This window comes from Xiphophorus couchianus, chromosome 22 (genome assembly GCF_001444195.1).
Source record: "Xiphophorus couchianus chromosome 22, X_couchianus-1.0, whole genome shotgun sequence".
Lineage (NCBI taxonomy): Eukaryota > Metazoa > Chordata > Actinopteri > Cyprinodontiformes > Poeciliidae > Xiphophorus > Xiphophorus couchianus.
The window spans coordinates 30,444,351-30,461,716 of record NC_040249.1 but is presented as its reverse complement, the minus strand read 5'-3'; the positions used below and the strand labels follow the sequence as shown (position 1 = coordinate 30,461,716).

The window sequence follows — 17,366 nt, the reverse complement described above, 5'->3', positions numbered from 1 at the left end:
AAATACAAAAAACAGTTCTGACTAACTGCAGCGATTCCTACCTCTAACCATTCAAAGGAATCCAATTGCTAGTGAATGACACATCGACACTCAGTAAGCTAACTGTAATGTCACACTTTGAGCTCATGTCACGGCAAATAAATGGTTGTTTACATGCAGTACCTTGCGGACCACCAGTGGTCCAGGGACCACAGTTTGAGAAAGACTGTCCTAGATGTATTTTCACATGCATAAATATCAGTTTGGGGACTTCTTAAATTGAATCATGCCACTTTTGTCTTTCCATACATGCTGCGCTCCTCATTTTCCCCATGTTTCCCATGTTTTCCCACAAGTCAGACAAGACTTCTGCTTGTCTGATTTGTTTAAATTTGAGATTCAAACCAGATCAAACTTCACTGCTGCAGCTGCGGTTCTACAACAGATCTTCACTTCATTCACAGCCTCTCCTCTCCTCCATTCAGTCTTTTCCAGCCAATAAGGACACGTCTGCCAGGAACATCTGTTCTCAGGAAGGTACCAAAAGGCTCCTACCGTTACCTATTGGACCTCACCACCAGTTCTGGTTAGTTTTATTGCTTTTTAAAACTAAATTTGGACAGAATTTCCACAATAAAATGGCATGATATAAAAGGAAACATTTAGCTGATACGGTTTTTCTCATAATAGTTTATTTTTCATAATTGGATCCAAAGCATATTTCCCCTCTCTTTTGGTTAAAACTTTCTTTGCTATAAAATTTAAAGCTTAATATGAAAATGTTCCTTAACTTAATCAGAAAATAGTTGCTAGATTTTGTTCTTGTAGAGAAACTGTGTGAGTTCTACCATAAAACATGACCAGAAGTCGATCTGTTTACCGGTTCAAATGTTGCCGTTTTGTTATCTACCTAAAGCAATGGCAGAAGTCTACTTATGGAAAAGTTTTATCTTCAAATGTTTTTGTGTTTCCCTTCAGATCACAGTGCTCCTGTCAGCACAGAGAAAAGCCATGACACCTCAGATCCTCGCTGGCACACAGACGCACACAAACAAACAGTGTCATTACATTGTTGCAGAGGCCACCTTATACACCCCCCTGCCACTGGTTTTGGGTTTGTGGCATCAGAGGTGTGCAAACCTCATCAGGCCATCAGTGGTTTCACTTAATTTGATTAAAGACATCTTAATACCCTGCTCTGCACATACACAGACCCACAGAGAGACAGAGACAGAGAGAGAGAGAGAGAGATAGAGAGATAGAGAGATAGATAGATAGATAGATAGATAGATAGATAGATAGATAGATAGATAGATAGATAGATAGATAGATAGAGAAAGAGAGAGTCACATGTTTATGACCAGAAACAGACATGGAAGTGATCAGGTATACAACCTGCCAGCTTCTCACAACAAACTCTCAGTTATTTGCTCAATCAGCAGATTGCGCAAATGACAAGATGACATTTCACTTTCTAAAAATGATTCATTTGATCACAAATATACTCACAGTATATTCTCTGTAATGCAGATCGTAATTACATCGCATTGTAATGCAATGTATTGTGCATTCAGTAATAGATACAATTTAGGATATAACTCTGACCTTTTATATCTCTATAGTTTTTTTTATATAAGTTTGATGAGACATTTTTAAGGGAAATAATTTGCTTTCAGGTGCTTTTCTGATTCATTCTTGATTATTTTTAGATAAAGAAATCATGACATTTTTGGATTGAAGTGCCTGCCGTTATATGTTTGCTCAAACTGATAAATCTTTGAAAAAATCCGGTAATAGATGTTTTAAAGCATCTATTAAAGCACCTTAATAGATGTTTTAAAACAAGGGGATGACAAATGTCATTTGTCATCCCTTATTTGTTATAACGTGGTGAACACCGCCACGTTATAACATCATCAGTATCCTCTAGCTTGCATAGGGTATAACAGCCGTGGTAACTAGGTTATTATAATACCCTAGTTACCACAGCTACCCTAGCTTCAACAGCCTCTAGTCACAGAACGCAATAAAGACGAGAAAAAAAAAACACACATACACACAGAATATCCAAGATTAAACAGTCATGCCACGACAAAATTTAAGATCTGAGATTTAATGTATTTAAGGTTAACTTAAATCTTCTAAAGGAATTTAAGACAGTTTAAGGCCTCAATGTTAGAATCATGAATTTAAGACTTTTTAAGGGTGTGTGAACAGCCAGGAATCTCCAGCTTTCAAATGGATCTGGTGAAGTCTCAGTCCGGCTGTGGAACTTTCTAACACAATTTTTAGAGATTTCTGAAGATTGTAAAATTTAAATTTTTAGCCCCAAAAAAGAAAAAACAAAGGCTTTCTAATGAAATGAGAATTAGTTTGAACATGCATGACTTACAGTTATGGTGGCTCTTGGTGACGCTGTCTGAGTCGAGGGCGTGATAGAACTCATAGACCGATCGACCCAGCAGATCCTCAGGGGTGTAACCCATCAACTCTGTCACCCTGCAACACACACACACACCCACCCACCCCATCATTCTCACACGTAATAATACTGCACCACATCATGCTCCTCTGCGCTTCAAAAGGCATCATGCAAGATTTCAAAATCAAACAGAATGGTGGAATATTATTCCTAAAAAACAAGAAACATTCACATTCTCTGCCTGAGAATGGTTAATATCTCCGTCACTCTCATCACAAGTTCATCTTAATTAGGACTCCACCAGCAGCTCTGGTTGCCTTAAGGGAAGAAATCCCCTTTTTCTTTTACTTCTGTCTAGCTCTTTTCAGCACATCAGTATCCAAGGCTTGGAAGAGAAATGTAGGATTAAAATATAATGTTTAAGGTGCAAACTGACACACAGAAAAAGCTTTATCAAATTACAACAAAATTTTATGTATTTTATTGGGATTTCACATGACTGGCCAACTCAAAGAAGCGTATGATTGCAAAGAGGAAGGAATATTTTAAATTGATGAATTTCACATAACAAGAATAGCATTTTACATTCTGTCCTTTTTACTGAGATGCCCGATAATGCAATCCAGTGCACTGTAAATAAAATACATATTTAAGTTATAAAATGGTTCAAAGTCTAAGCTTTAATCCAATTGAGAATCTGCAAAATTGCTATTCATACACTCTCCTAATCCAATTTAACTACGTAAGTCTGAATAACTTTACATTCAAGTTACGTAAAGGATAGAAAAATACATCAGTTTCTAGATATGTAAAGCTGGTTGAGACGTTTCTGAAACAAATGTGCATCTTTTGCAATAATTGCAGCAAAAGATGTGTCTACAAAGAACAGTAGAACCTGGAAAACTGAAAACAGTAATTTCTAGATTTTATTAGTCTTTTTTACAGAATATATCTGTTCCCCTCCACTTTACAATCGGGCTTAACTTGTGCCAATTCATAAATACCAATTCAATACATTAAAGTTTTAAGTTGTGACAAATACTTTTGCATAAAAAATGACCAAGAATAAACAAGCACTGGACAAATGTTACTAAAGTAGCCATAAAAGAAAAACAAAGGGGGATAAAATTTCATACGATGTTAACTATTCTGCAAAAGACACGTGTTAGTCGTCATAATGACATGTGAGAATCTTAGTTTAGAGTTTCTGATTATTTTTCATTATTCATATCCATCTGCTAGTTTGACATGGCGTTACAAAGCCAGTCCACTGCATAAAGTTGATGCACAGGTTTTAAAATCTGTGGCAAGACTTTTAAATGCCTATTCATACTAAACTTGAGCTGACTTACAACGAGGAACAAGCAAAACTATGGATTTCCAGATGTGCACAGCTGGTAGAGAGATTCCAAATGTAGCTGAAACTGGATTTTATATTAGGAGCTCAAACATTCCCAGCCTCGCAAAGTTTTTCCTCCCCTTTCGCTTTTTCACATTTTGTCACGTTATAACCAACAAACTTCATTCATTAAAATGTGAAAATTGGATGTATTCCACCTCAGCAATACGTTGAACTTTTTACGCTTTTCACTGTTCTTACACTGTTTTTTATTATTGGACTTATCTGTTAGCTGTTTGGGAAAATTTGAAGCCTGCTATAAATCAAAAGCATCATGTCAAAGTTCACTGGTGGAAGAGACTCTTCCCAAAATAAGAGCTGGACCCAAACTCTCAGCAGGAAATGACCCGAGAGCCAAGGATGCAGGAAACTAAACCACAAAAAGAGGAAAACTAAAATATAAAGAGCTTAAGGAAACAAGAGAAAAATAAAATAATTATAGATATCCTTTAGCTTTACTTTCTCCATGTAAAGCTAAAGCATGCTTTTGTGGTGAAACTCTCAAAAGCAGGATATAACCATATCATCTTAAAATGGAAACATTAAAGATTTAACACAATTTTACTCTAGAATCGTGGTGGCTGCAGCTCTGCTACATTCATTCTGATTTGTTCTTTTACTTTATCAATCTCTTGGCTGTGGTATTGCAGTTTTGGACAATTATTCCCTTTCGTCTGGGATGCTGTGCAGCTCTTTACTTTGTCATTTCAGACAGTTGCCATGACAACAAGGTATTGTTTATACCTTCTACAGGGGCCTCAAACTCCAGTCTTCAAAGGGCCTCTGTCCTGCAACTTTTAGATGTGCCTCTGCTGCACCACACCTGAATAGAATAATTAGGTCATTAGTAAGGCTCTGGAGAACTGATCTACACAAGGAGGAGGTAAGTAAGCCATTTCATTCCAGTGTTTTGTACCTGTGGCACATCTAAAAACTGCAGGACAGCGGCCCTTGAGGACTGGAGTTTGAGACCCCTGTATCTAGAAGCTAGACAGTATCTCAAAAGCTGTGCCCAAAGTCGGTCCTCGAGGGCCGGCATCCTGCATGTTTTAGTTCTCTCCCTGGTTTAACGCACCTGGATCCAATGATGGCTCGTTAGAAGGCCTAAGAAGAACACTGACATGCTGAAAAGGTTGTTACTACCACCAGGGAGAGAACTAAAATGTGCAGGATCCCGGCCCTTGAGGACTGACTTTGGGAACCCCTCTAATGATATCTGAACTGCCATATCCGAACTATAAAGTGTAATGATTTCTTGTATTCTGTTGCATAAAGAATCCTGGAATGGCTTTGTGTTACGCTTTAAAACAGGAATGCTACTAAATCAGAAAACTGAGTTCTCTTAGTGTCTGCAGCCAATTCGAGCTGCAAAACAGTGAGAGAGAGCAGGACTTCAGCAGGTAACAGGAAGGCAGTACATGGAGTAGAGCAAAGTCAATCCGTTTCAGCTCTTTCAGCCTCTTTCTGTGATTGGCTGCCTTTTGGAAACTTAACAGTTAATGTAAAGGTGTGTGTATTTTCAGGAGAACACACAGAGATTGCTGTTTAATAATGCTGGTCTTGCCAGTTTAAAATCTCAAATGCACATATGTGCTAAAATTAGATAGTATCAAAATTAGTGTATTTCACAAATCTTCAATGGAAACACCTTTTTCACATCACATGAGTCACGTGACCAACTACTAGTGAAAAGCTGAAGAAGACAACAGGAAGTGGTTGGAGGACAACGGCGCGGTGTGGTTTCTAATGAATGATCGCATGAACAAACTTATTCACATGTAATTTTAACTGTGTTTCTTATTTAATAGTATGCCGCAATTGTGAAATTGTGTTTTTTCGACATTAGCAGAATATTGACAAACGTTTTGCGCACATTTGTAATACAAACAAAACAGTTGGTGAAATATACTATCATTTAGGCCAGTAAAGACAGCAGTCCTCAAGGGCCGCTCTCCTGCAACTTTTAGATGTGCCTCTGCTGCACCACACCTGAATGACCTAATGACCTGGTCATTAGTGTAACTAATGACGTAATGGCTAATTAGGTCATTAGCCATCAGTAAGGCTCTGGGGAACTGATCTACACAAGGAGGACGTAATTAAACCATTTCATTCCAGTGTTTTGTACCTGTGGCACATCTGAAAACTGCAGGACAGCGGCCGTTGAGGACTGGAGTTTGAGACCCCTGATTTAGGCTCTATTTATATAGAACACAAAAACTGATATTTAATGCAAGTAAGACTGCCTGTAATTGTCAAAAAGATGATGCTGAAAGATGCTTAAAATGAAATACTGTAGATATAACATGGAAATGTTCATTTATGACTGTATGAGAACATTCTGTCGTTTAATTAATTTAAATTTATTTCTTGAAGTTTCATCTGCAGTTTCTGGCTGATTCCTATTAAACCAGGAATAAAACATGAAATTTTTCTTGGTTTTCCTGAAAAAAGTCAAAACTTTTTAAAATCCTAAAAATCATCTACAGACATTTTTTTTCTTTGAAAGTTCAGAGAGATTATTCAGAATTAAAATCTTATTGGAGCTCATTTTATAATTTTAAAGCTTGAAGTGACATTTAGTGTTTGAAGCCAAATCCTTGTAGTAATTTCACTTTCGAGAAAATGTAGAGGTTTGTTTGTTTTAAGCTGACAGATTATCCAATATGGGGATTTATGGAGGAAACCTCACCTACTTTCAGTTGCAAACCCTGATGGGAATTAATTAATATTAATCACTACATTCTCAAAAAAAAGAAAGCCTCCAACTCTTGCTTAAGATCATGCAAGCCGTGCAAACGGAGGATTTTGGACTAGCTGCCACTTGTTGAAGCCATGTTCTTTCCCTTTCTTTTCCTCCTCACCTCTCCTTTTTTGTTTTCCATCCAGCAGGCGCTCGCACTGCCAGAGCCGGGCTAAAGAAACACTCCGTCCTGTTCTCTAATGAGACCCCGTCCTTGCAGGACCTGCAGACCCACCCACCTACTCATTTGTGTAATTAGAGAAAAAAATCGAGCAGCTATTAAACTCAACTTAAAAAGGTCAAAATATAAAAACAAACACATGAAAGCAGCTCATTGTTTTTGTAAAAGTTCACACTTTCCTTCAGTTGGGAACCTTTGTGCTACATGAGCACTTGATACGGAGTGTGTAATGTTTATGTGTAACTCCAATTTCTGCAAAAGAAATCATAAATAAATCAGTTATTGTGCTTTAATTTTGTTGCTGTTTGTCTCATGATCAAATATTTCAGCAGCAAGAAACAAACAAAAAATCCTTTAATCATGTTCGGAGTTTCCAGGATTGACAACAGTTGGGTAACAACGTGTCCCTCCACTCTGACAGCGTACTATTGGGGTATTAATCTTTCATCCTGGGCTTATCAAACAAGCCCAGGATGTGCACAGAGTCATTCTTGACAAGTTAAACTGATCAGTCAACACACCATCATTACTCAAAGTGGACCTTATGTGCGTGGGTGCTGCTTTAATAACTGTGTTTTAATTGGCAGAAGTCCAGAGTGAAAAATCGGCATCTCTGCAATTCCTCTGAAATCTGACAAACGTTCTGTAAGAAATCCAATGCTCATTTGGTTTTTGCAACAGTGTGTTTGAAAATTTGTGGAGGGATCTTATACAATTTAGAGTTTATTTTTGAAATAATTTTGAAGTTAGAGAAAATATTGTATAATATTATGTCCAAGAAACATTGCAGTGCAGTGGTGACTGCATGCATGTTTCCCCATTTCAAGTTGCTGCTGAGCTCATACTGCTTAAGCAGGCGCAACTGGTTCCACTCTGCATCTTGATGAGAAGCGTATAAAGCTGATGGAGAACTGATCTCAGTTCCTCTTGGTCATTTGGTCCAGCATGTGTGCTGCAGCTTTGTGGAGGCTTGTATAGATAAAGATGCCAGGTTCATGGTTTCTCAGGTTAGTTTGCTGGAGGATTGTTTCTTATTAGAAACCCTGGATTTTGTTATTTACATTCTCATTTTTTCTTCAGGTTTTTCCCTGCCACCTTCAAGATTCTTCCTGCCTTATTTTTAAATAAAATTTTAACTATACTCTCCTGGTTTTGCCTCATTATTCCCTGGCCATTTGTCACTCTCCCCCCCAAATCCCTAAACTGTTTCAGGGATGTAACAAACACTGAAATATTTACTGGGATATTTAGATTCAACATAATAAACATTACTGTTTATTTTATTTTTATATTTTCAGAAAAAAATGAAAAGAAAATTACAAAAAAATATTCCTTTTTACAAACAGCTAATATTATCTCAAACCAAGAATATCTTGGTGTGAGATTATTAGGTCTAGTGCTGGTATCCTCTTGTAGTATGGTTTTAAAATGGTAAGTTTACTAAAATCACAAAATCTTTTAGTGAAAAGTCAAACCAAGAAGTACCTGAAACATGAATAACAGCAATAGTGACTCCACAACGGCAACTGGAAAATTTTAAGTTCCAGTTGCCATTAGTCAAGATGCTGAAAATTTACTTAAAGTGTCAGTTTAAGCCTTTTGGGTATCTTCTAGATTGCACGTCCATGTGTTAACATTCAGTAAATAATATTTTACACAAGTGTCTCCACCTGCCACCATCCATGTTTCTCCCTGGCTTTGATGTATCTCCACCGATTCATTCAAAATGCTGCCTGAGGAATCGTTTACTCACAGCTCTGCCTGCTTTGTGCTGCTTGAGGTCCGGGAAACAGCGGCATAATTCATCCAGGCAGTTTGATGGTCAATTGCTCTTCAAAATCAAACAAGCAGCTGCCGCTTGGATGTGCCAAATTGGCCACCAGGCTGGTATTATGCAAGCGATGATGGCATTATGATGAGGTCATTTTGATGACAAACATGCGACCAGGACTTCCGGTTGAATGGTGGTGCAATGAGTTGGGTCTTGGTGTGTTCCTTTAGGTTGGCTCTTTTTAAAATTTTTGCTAGGCACTTTATCTCAGCTTCGACCTCAAACGATATAAATAATCTTTACATTGTACACAATTTTTTTTTGTTTGGTCACTAAAATGCCACCATGCCTGTTAAAAAAGGAAATTTGACCAGTCTCACCTGCGGTCTGCTCCTGGTGGTGAATCCTCAACTAATGGTGAGTCCTCTCCACCTCACACCATCATAGCCAAGCTACATTACTACACTGACTGTGTTAAAATCCTGTCGAAGGCAAGAAAGCTTCAGCGGGTCAAGGTGAACGGTATGACTATCTTTGTTTTCCCCGATTATATTACCAGGATGACCCGAGCGCAGGCGGCCTTCACGGACTGCCGTCGTCGGCTCCATGGCATTGAGGGGGTCTGGTTCTGCCTGCTCCATCTGGCCCGGTTGCGGATCACCATGATGGGGTTACACAGAACTTTAACTCTCTTGAGGAGGCTAATATCTATATCAGGTTGATTACCAAGTGAGAACTATAACTAGAACCATTAGTTTCATGATCTGGGGATTTTATTTTTCTCTCTCTCTGGTTAAGTAATATTTTGAGTTAAGGAAAAAAAATTAACTTTTAACATCCGAGTTTCTTTAGTGTTACTATTCTTTCCCCCTGGCTGAGCTAGGTTGTTATATTAAATGGGGGCTTGTCCAGGATCTAATTAATACATTCCCATGTTTACAGTTTAGGAAAAATTGTTTGGTTTTGTGTCATGAGGGTGCCTCTGTGAAGTTTGCACAGTTGGTTCACTTTAACATTTAAACCCACTTTAACATTTAAAACCACTTTAAAACTGGTCAGTTTAATATTGACCAGTTTTTGGAACAGCCTTCTCTTGGTCAACTTGCTTGTTGTCATAAAGCTAACTTAGATGAAAATGCTAGTTACTTTTCCATTTATTATTCTAAGCAACTCATTAAGAAGGAGTTAAAGGATCTAATTGTGAGCGAACTGGTTGAGTTGAACTTGTTGACTTTGCCATCTGAGATTCCTGTCTCATCTGTTCTGCCAACTGTTGCTGTGCCTGCTGCAGAGACAGAATCTGCTGGCCCCTCTAATACTGCAAAGAAACCTCTGGAGCTAACGTCACGGATAGACACTGAGGTTGTTGGTGGGAGTAAGACTCCTGTCACACTTCCTCGGTTTGACCCCCTCTCGGCATCCTCTGGATCTGTTGGGTCCAAAGTTGAGGCTTTCTTGAAGGTTCGTCTTGCCAGACTGTAATTTGAGGCCGAGGAGAAAGCACTGCTCAGGCAATATCAGCTTCAAGTCAAACGGTTGGAAATTGAAGCTGAAAAGGCTATAAAGCTTTGACACCTAGAGCTTGAATATCAAGTGAGGTCCAAGGTTCTAACAACCACTGAGAGTCCTGCCATTACCTCTGGTGGGCCCTTTGATGTTGCTAAATATGTGGCTTTAGTACCTGAGTTACAGAAATTGACTCGTACTTTTCTGCTTTTGAGCAGATAGCGCAGGTTTTACAGTGGCCACCTGATGTTTGGTCACTACTTCTACAGTGGAAAATCAATGGTAAAGCTCAAGAGGTTGTAGTCGCCTTCCCTCTTAAGTATGAGGTGGTTAAAGCTGCCATTTTGAAAGCTGATGAGCTTGTTCTTGAGGCTTACTGGCAAAATGTTTGTTTTTTTAAGTAAAGCCCTATGTAGAATTTGCCAGGGAGAAGGAAAGTCTCTTTGACCGATGGTGTGCTTCAAATAAGGTGAATTTTAACTCTCTGAGATAAGTAGTTCTATTAGAGGTATTCAAAAATCATTACTTGAGTATGTTATTGTATATCTGAAAGAGCAAAAGGTAAAGTCTCTGTCTTCTGCTGCTGTTAGTAGATGAATATGTTCTTATACATAAGTCTACCTTTCAGTCTTGTGCTCATTGAAAGTGTGCCTGCTAAAACAGTTATGGAACAATCCAGGTTAACTCCACAAAAAGATGACAAAGAATGTTTCTATTGTCACAAAATGGATCATATTATTGCTAACTGTTTGGATTTTGAAATGAAAAGAAAATAATTCTTTATAGACCAAACCAAAAGGTGTTTGTTTAATTAAGAACAAAGCTGAACTTGACTGCACCCCTGATCTTTGTTTTGAACCCTTCCTGTTGGATGGGTTAGTTTCATTTTCTGGAATACCTAATGATCAGCGTCCAGCTCGTATTGTGTGTGATACTGGATCCTCACAATCTGCTATCCTGGCAGACTCCTTACCTTTCTCTGAGCTGTCTGCTTGTGGCTATAGTGTTGTACTGCAAGGAGTTACGTATGTCTCCTGACCTGTACATCTGGTACATTTGCAATCAAACAGATTTCTGGCACTTTTTCTGTTTCCGTTTGTTAGCAATTAAGGGCATTTCCTTTCTGCTAGGTAATTATATTGCTGTTGGTAAGGTAACTTCAGCACTGGAAACATTATAAAACTCCTGCTCTCTTCCTCAGGAGGAAGAGCCTGCAACACCTAATGCCACTACTTCTTGTGTGCTCACTCAAGCTCAAAAGTTAAACAGAACCTCAGCAACTGATGTTAACTTCTGACAGTTTACTTATGCCAATCTTTTCAGAGGAGGAAAACCCATGAAGTTTAAAAATCTGGGCACTTTTAAAAAGCAATGAAAGCCAGTACTGCCACAGCTGTCACACCTCTCAGATAACTGGTAAGCCTGACGAAGGCTTACCTCCTCCTGCTCTTCACATCCCGTTTATTACCAAAGTCCACAGCGGCCAAACCCAGAGATGTTGATGGCATGTCACTGGGAAGTCAAAATAAGAGCCATTTCTGACTTTCCAATCCTGAGCACAAGAAAAGCCCCTAGCCATCTCCTTGGTATGACTAGTTGTTACAGGAACTTATGTAGAACCTTCTTAACTATAGTCCTCCTTCTCAGTACTTTGCTGAGCCTAAAAGTAAACCTTGTATGAACTCCATAGTGTCAGCATGCATTCGAAAATGTAAAATCTCTTTTGTTTCATGCACCTGCCCTCTCTTCTATGTCTAAGGCTTTCAAACTTGAGGTTTATGATAGTGCTGCGGGAGCTGGAGCTGTATTATTACAGCAAGGTGATGACGGAGCTGATCATCCCGTCTGTTACTTTTCTTGTAAATTTTTTAAAAGTCAGCTGAATTACTCCATCATTACGAAATAAACTCTGGCTTTGTTTCTTGCACTTCAGCACATTGAGGTCTACCTGGGATCTAGTTCTGTGCCAGTTAAAGTTTACACTGACCATAACCCCCTTATTTTCCTTTCTCGAATGTACAATTACAAGCAGGCGCAGACTCAGGCGCTGTACAAGATTGCCATCTTAACATTAAACATGAGCAGGGTGCAGTCAACTTCTTAGATGCTTTGTCTATACCATGACTCATAGTTAGCTTGTTGAAAGTGTTAATCCCTAACCTTTTGGTTTAGGTTTTAAGGGGGGAGGTGTTACGGCCAGTGGTCTTGTATGTTTTCTTTTTATCTTCCTTTTCTGTACAGCTGCAGTTTTCCCAGTGGAATTGGCTCCACTGGGAACTGGATGCAGCTCTCATTCTCCTGTGCCACTCCCTGAAACCTACAGCAAAGCTGATTGGCTCATCAATTGTCAACTCCAAAAAAATCCCTGATGAGGCCTCCCTTTATAAATCCAACACTTCCTGGGTTGAGACAGCTTGCCACTTTGATGGGTGTCTGACTGCTTTAAATAGTAGTGATGGGCAAATGAAGCCCATGAAGCAAAGAAGCTTTCCAGCCCTTTGCTTTGCAAAAAGGTTCATTACTCGATGCTTCCTTCATCACTCACTAGTGACATCTGCTGGTGAAACTGTAACAGCCTTGTCACTCAGTTGGATCATACCTCCAAAAATTAGTAAATACAATACTGTCACAAAGTTTTCATCAAACTCATGTTTAGTAACAGGAGAATCAATTAAATCATATATAATTGTCATACGTTTTAATTATTAAAATGATTTGTAGCCAATCTAGTCCTGGTATGTGTTGAACGTTAGTGGTTGTGATGGGGTTTCTTTTATGTCGTAGACTGATTTGACAATAAAGACATTTGGTGTTTTAGTGTCTTGGGAGTGCAGTGCTTGTTGGGGCATTTGATTTTTCTTGGATTTCTAATTGGCTCTGATCCCTTATATTTTGCTACATGCAGAATCTTAGTCTTGCAACAGCATTAAATCTGTTTCTGCTGTGCAAGACTGATCTTTGCTGATCAAACTACAAATAAAAATGGAAATTTCCAGAAGGTGAGAAAGGGGTTAATTATTTTTATTTAAGAAGAATTTTATTGTGAGCGATCATCTCAAAGTATTCCCAGAGGTCAGAGATTTTCCTCCATTTCAGACAATCAATCGAGTTTATTTGTGTAGCACATTTCAGCAACAATGCAGTTCAGAGACTTGGATAATAAAATCACAAAACTATAGTCATAAAAAAACACCATAATTGACAATTGAGAAAACCAGTAACAAACATTTCATTTTGATGAGTGCCATCATCAATACACATCAAATATGTTGGTCAATATTCCTTTTATTTTGGCCACTGAAGACAAATATTCTAATCTGATGCACAACCAAATGACCTTCAACAACCCATGAAGCAGCACGGCTCATCGCGCTTTTATTTTGAAAACTGACACGCAAAATGAAGCAGTCACTTGTCCCAGGTGATGCGAGGTGTTGTTTGTTGTCAGTCACATGGTTTTCAGCAAGACGATACAAGCATCGAAGCGGGGCTTCTTCTGACACTCCCCCTTTTTACTTGGTGCACGCCTCGAAGCCTGGATTCAGATGTCCCATCTCTATTAAGACCACTGTCTTTCTGTGAGCTTTTTGTAAACTTTCTTGATAGCTTTGTCTCTCTGGGGGTTTTATATGTAAACTTCCAGTAGCCTACTAGAGATTTGTAGTTTGTTTTTGTTTAATGTTAGGTTTTTGGTCCAGTTTTGTGTTAAGATCTTTAGTTTACAACTCTGATTGCTTTGTGGATTTTGTTTTATTTGTTACTTTTGGTTATAAGCCCCTACCTTTTTATTATTGTTGGTTTTTCGCCTTTTATTTTGTTAACCCATACAATAAATCTTAAACTGTTAAACCCTTAACATCTGGGTTTTTTAATGTTACTTCATCACTACCAATTAAATTATCCTCCATTACTGCAAATCCTTAAGTCTAGTGCTCTCTACACTTAAGATCTGGTCAGAATTTAGATCCCATTTTAAATTTGTGTCTCCCTCTAATAAAATGCCGTTTTTAAAAAATAATCTATTTTCTCCTGCGGCTACTAATGCTGCTTATAGAATTTGGCATGAGAAAGGCATTAGTAGAATGAGAGACCTTTACAAAGATGGCTTATTTCTTAGTTTTTCAGAATTGTCCTCAAAATGTACCCTGTCTACTTCTCATCTGTTTCTCTATTTCCAAATTAGACATTGTGTCCATTGCTGTTTCCTACTCTCCCTGCTGACTCACCATGGGTCGACCTTCTAGTTTTTTAAGGTCCAACCTGAAATCTCCTCTTTCTAATAGAAAACTTGAGGCTATTGAGTTCGACTCATCTGGTAAAACCAGAATTGCTTTGGAACGTGAATTGGGTGTCGAACTGTCTGATTCATGGTGGGATAAAGTTATTCTCAGTATACGTTAAAGTACACCATGTGCCAGATTACAGCTTGTACAGTAAGTACCAGTCCACTTCTCAAAATCTCATCTATCTAAAATTTCCCCTTCAGATGACAGATGCCGGACCTCACCTTGCAACTTAAGTCATATGTTTTTATTCTGCCCAAGTTCACATAAATTTTGAAGTAATTTATTTTCTATACTCTCAGAGATTTTTAGAATCCAGATCCAAAGTGATCCACTAATGGCCATTTTTGGAGTTCCAGTGACTACACTTAACCTGTCCCCCCAGCAGAGATCTTGGCTCTCTGTCCTCTTCTCGCCAGACACTGTATTTTACGCTACTGGAAATCTCCTACACCTCCGTCTACATTACAACGGCTTAATACTGTAAGAACATTTTTGCAGATAGAAAAAATTTCATTAGCAGTGAGGAGCAGTTCAGAAACATTTACTCACAAGTGGACACCTTTTGTGGAATACCTAAAATCTCTGACTTCATAATGCATAGAATGATATAACTGACCCATCTGTGACCAAGTAAAAAAATGAGATAAAATACTATTACCTTTTGGCTCCCCAATGTCAACCAATTTTTCACCTTTAAAAAAAAATGTAATTAATTAATTAATTATTTTTCCCCCCCAAAAAATGTCTTAGACACTTGCAGAACAATTATTTCCATTGCAAGTGGAAATAATTGAAGGGAGCTGCCAATCTTCCTAGAAGTGACATCCCAAAATCTCTACATCCAGATGGTGAAATGCTCAGAGAAAAAAACAAAAACAAAGTAAAAACCCAATGTTGGACTCAGTCACGGTAAGTGTTACAGTTCATGAAAAGACAAAAAAAGACAATATGGGTTGTATGGAAGGGTTGCTTGGAGAGACAAAGGTTTGACTGCAAGAACAATGTCCCTTAAACTGATGACTGATTGAGATCAAAGTCCAAATGCCTCACATCAGCACAGTGGTGGAGGGATGATGGAGTAGGGTGGTGTTCCAGGACCTGGACACCTTTACAGTCATATGACTGACCATGAACTTTGATGCATAACGAAATGTTCAAATTTACAAAAGGCAAATAATAGTGAAATTATCAAGGTATTCCATAGACCCTTTGAAAGTCCAGACTTCCATAGAGCTGTTCAGAAAGAAAGGTCTGCAAATCTCAATGAACCGAAGCAACACAATACAAATGAGTCAATCATGTGTCTGAATTAAGAAATGTTGTTTGATGTTTTCCTTAGCTCTAGTGCCCATCAAGAAAATAGTTTTGAACTCATGAGTTGTAAATAACAGAAAACAATAAGAAGGGCCCCACAAAGTCAAAATGTGACGCACTGGAAGTTTTTCACTAAGACTGATCCGGACATCTGATATGACTGCTTGGTACGCCAAGATAAAATGCCGGTTTCTATGTGTTATGGGATCAACAAACGGAGTGCGACAGAGACAGTTTTCCAGCAGTTAGGGTCAACCTGACACACCGGATTGCAACAGTAACAAAAGCTGGATATTTTTCAACTTTCTTGTGTTGTGCAGCTTAGCCTGCATGTGCGCATCTACGCATACAAACTCGGAACTTCAAACTTGAAACTTCACGTGTAAAAATTTGAGTCACTTGAGTGAAAGAGGGCAAGCAATTGTCACCTCATTGCACAAGTTCCATAGAAAATGAATGAAGAGGGAGTGATGTCTCCTCCAGTAGAGCCCATTGGTTTGTTACACAAGCTATCGTCCACATGCAGGAAGCTGGTTGTGAGGTCGCTCTGAATTTTAAGGTACCTTAAAAGTTTTCAACCTAAAAAGAGTTACGAACTCTTGCAAGTTAAAAAAAGAGAGGTTTTATATAGTCAACTACACACTAGAAACACTTTAGTCCTGCAGTTCGTAGAGGTTTTTAGGATTCTTATTTTGGCGTCAGCTCAGAAAAGCACACTTTATGAGCACACTGCTATAGTGGTGCCTGCTTACTTTTCATCACAGTAGGTGAACTTCATGTCCATGCTGTGTCGGCTCAGGAACGTCCTGCTGTCCAGCGGCGCGTCGATGTTAGACGGATGTGGGATGGGTTCGCACATCAGGATGGCGCAGGTGAGTGGAGGCTCCTTGTAGCTGCAGAGAACCCGCGATGGGCAGCCGTCGTACATCTTCAGTTGGCCGGTGCAGTGCAGCACCTGGAGGAATGGGAATGTCAGAACATTTTGCCTCCTGCAGCTTTTACGCTGGAATCGGTTTGAATGTCAGTCTAGCCGTCTCATGTCCATCCAAGCCTTACCTTCCAGCTTGCTGACTTGAGGTTGACGGTACGTCCTCTGTTGGTCACTGTGCATTTCATCCTCATGAAGAAGTCTCGCTCTGTGCTCTGGTCTTTGCCTTTTTTACGGAAGCTCCCTAGAAAACAGAAGAGTAATAATTTAAGGTGGACCGAGATTTCACAGAATCTCATCCTGTAGAACAGATCAAATTAATTCTGATAACAGCAAAATGATGGCCATAATAACCCAACACCTAGGGTTTCAACACCTATTTTTAAAATGGTACATTTGTTTTTGAAGTATCTGTGTCACAAAAACCAATAGGTAGAATTTTACGTAAATGTATTACAAACACAAACCCTTATCAGGATTTTTTGACACACCAACCCAAAGCAGAAAATGATGAAGTGGAACAAAAATAACACATAGTCATTTTTGATTTGATTCAATCAAACAATCTTTTAAATAAAAAAACCTAAAGTGAGCCATAATTTTTATTCTGACACCTCAAAAATAAAATCGAGTGCAACCAATATTGTCCCCCTGTAAGTGTCTGAAGAGGTTTGAATTTTACTGTGGCAATGTTAATGGAGGATCAGAATCGATTCAGACTTGTGGAGAAAGACCAGATTTCAGTCGCTCCAGTCTCTTTTCTGCTACAGCAAACATTTTAAAAAGCTTCTCCTTCTGCGTAGTTCTAAATTTATAGAAATGTCAAAGGAGAGAGGC

The 17,366-nt window shown here is 38.7% G+C and overlaps 1 protein-coding gene across 2 annotated transcripts in view; it reads right to left on the bottom strand.

The window, feature by feature from the left end:
• epas1b (endothelial PAS domain protein 1b) overlaps nucleotides 1–17,366 on the bottom strand; it is a 95,092-nt gene that overhangs the window by 16,319 nt on the left and 61,407 nt on the right. For both annotated transcript variants that reach the window (XM_028006518.1, XM_028006519.1), the window contains 3 exons: nucleotides 16,658–16,773; nucleotides 16,354–16,556; nucleotides 2,372–2,478 (listed from right to left, as the gene is read on the bottom strand). In XM_028006518.1, coding sequence (XP_027862319.1) covers nucleotides 2,372–2,478; nucleotides 16,354–16,556; nucleotides 16,658–16,773 — 426 coding nt within the window. The remainder of the gene's footprint in view (nucleotides 1–2,371; nucleotides 2,479–16,353; nucleotides 16,557–16,657; nucleotides 16,774–17,366) is intronic.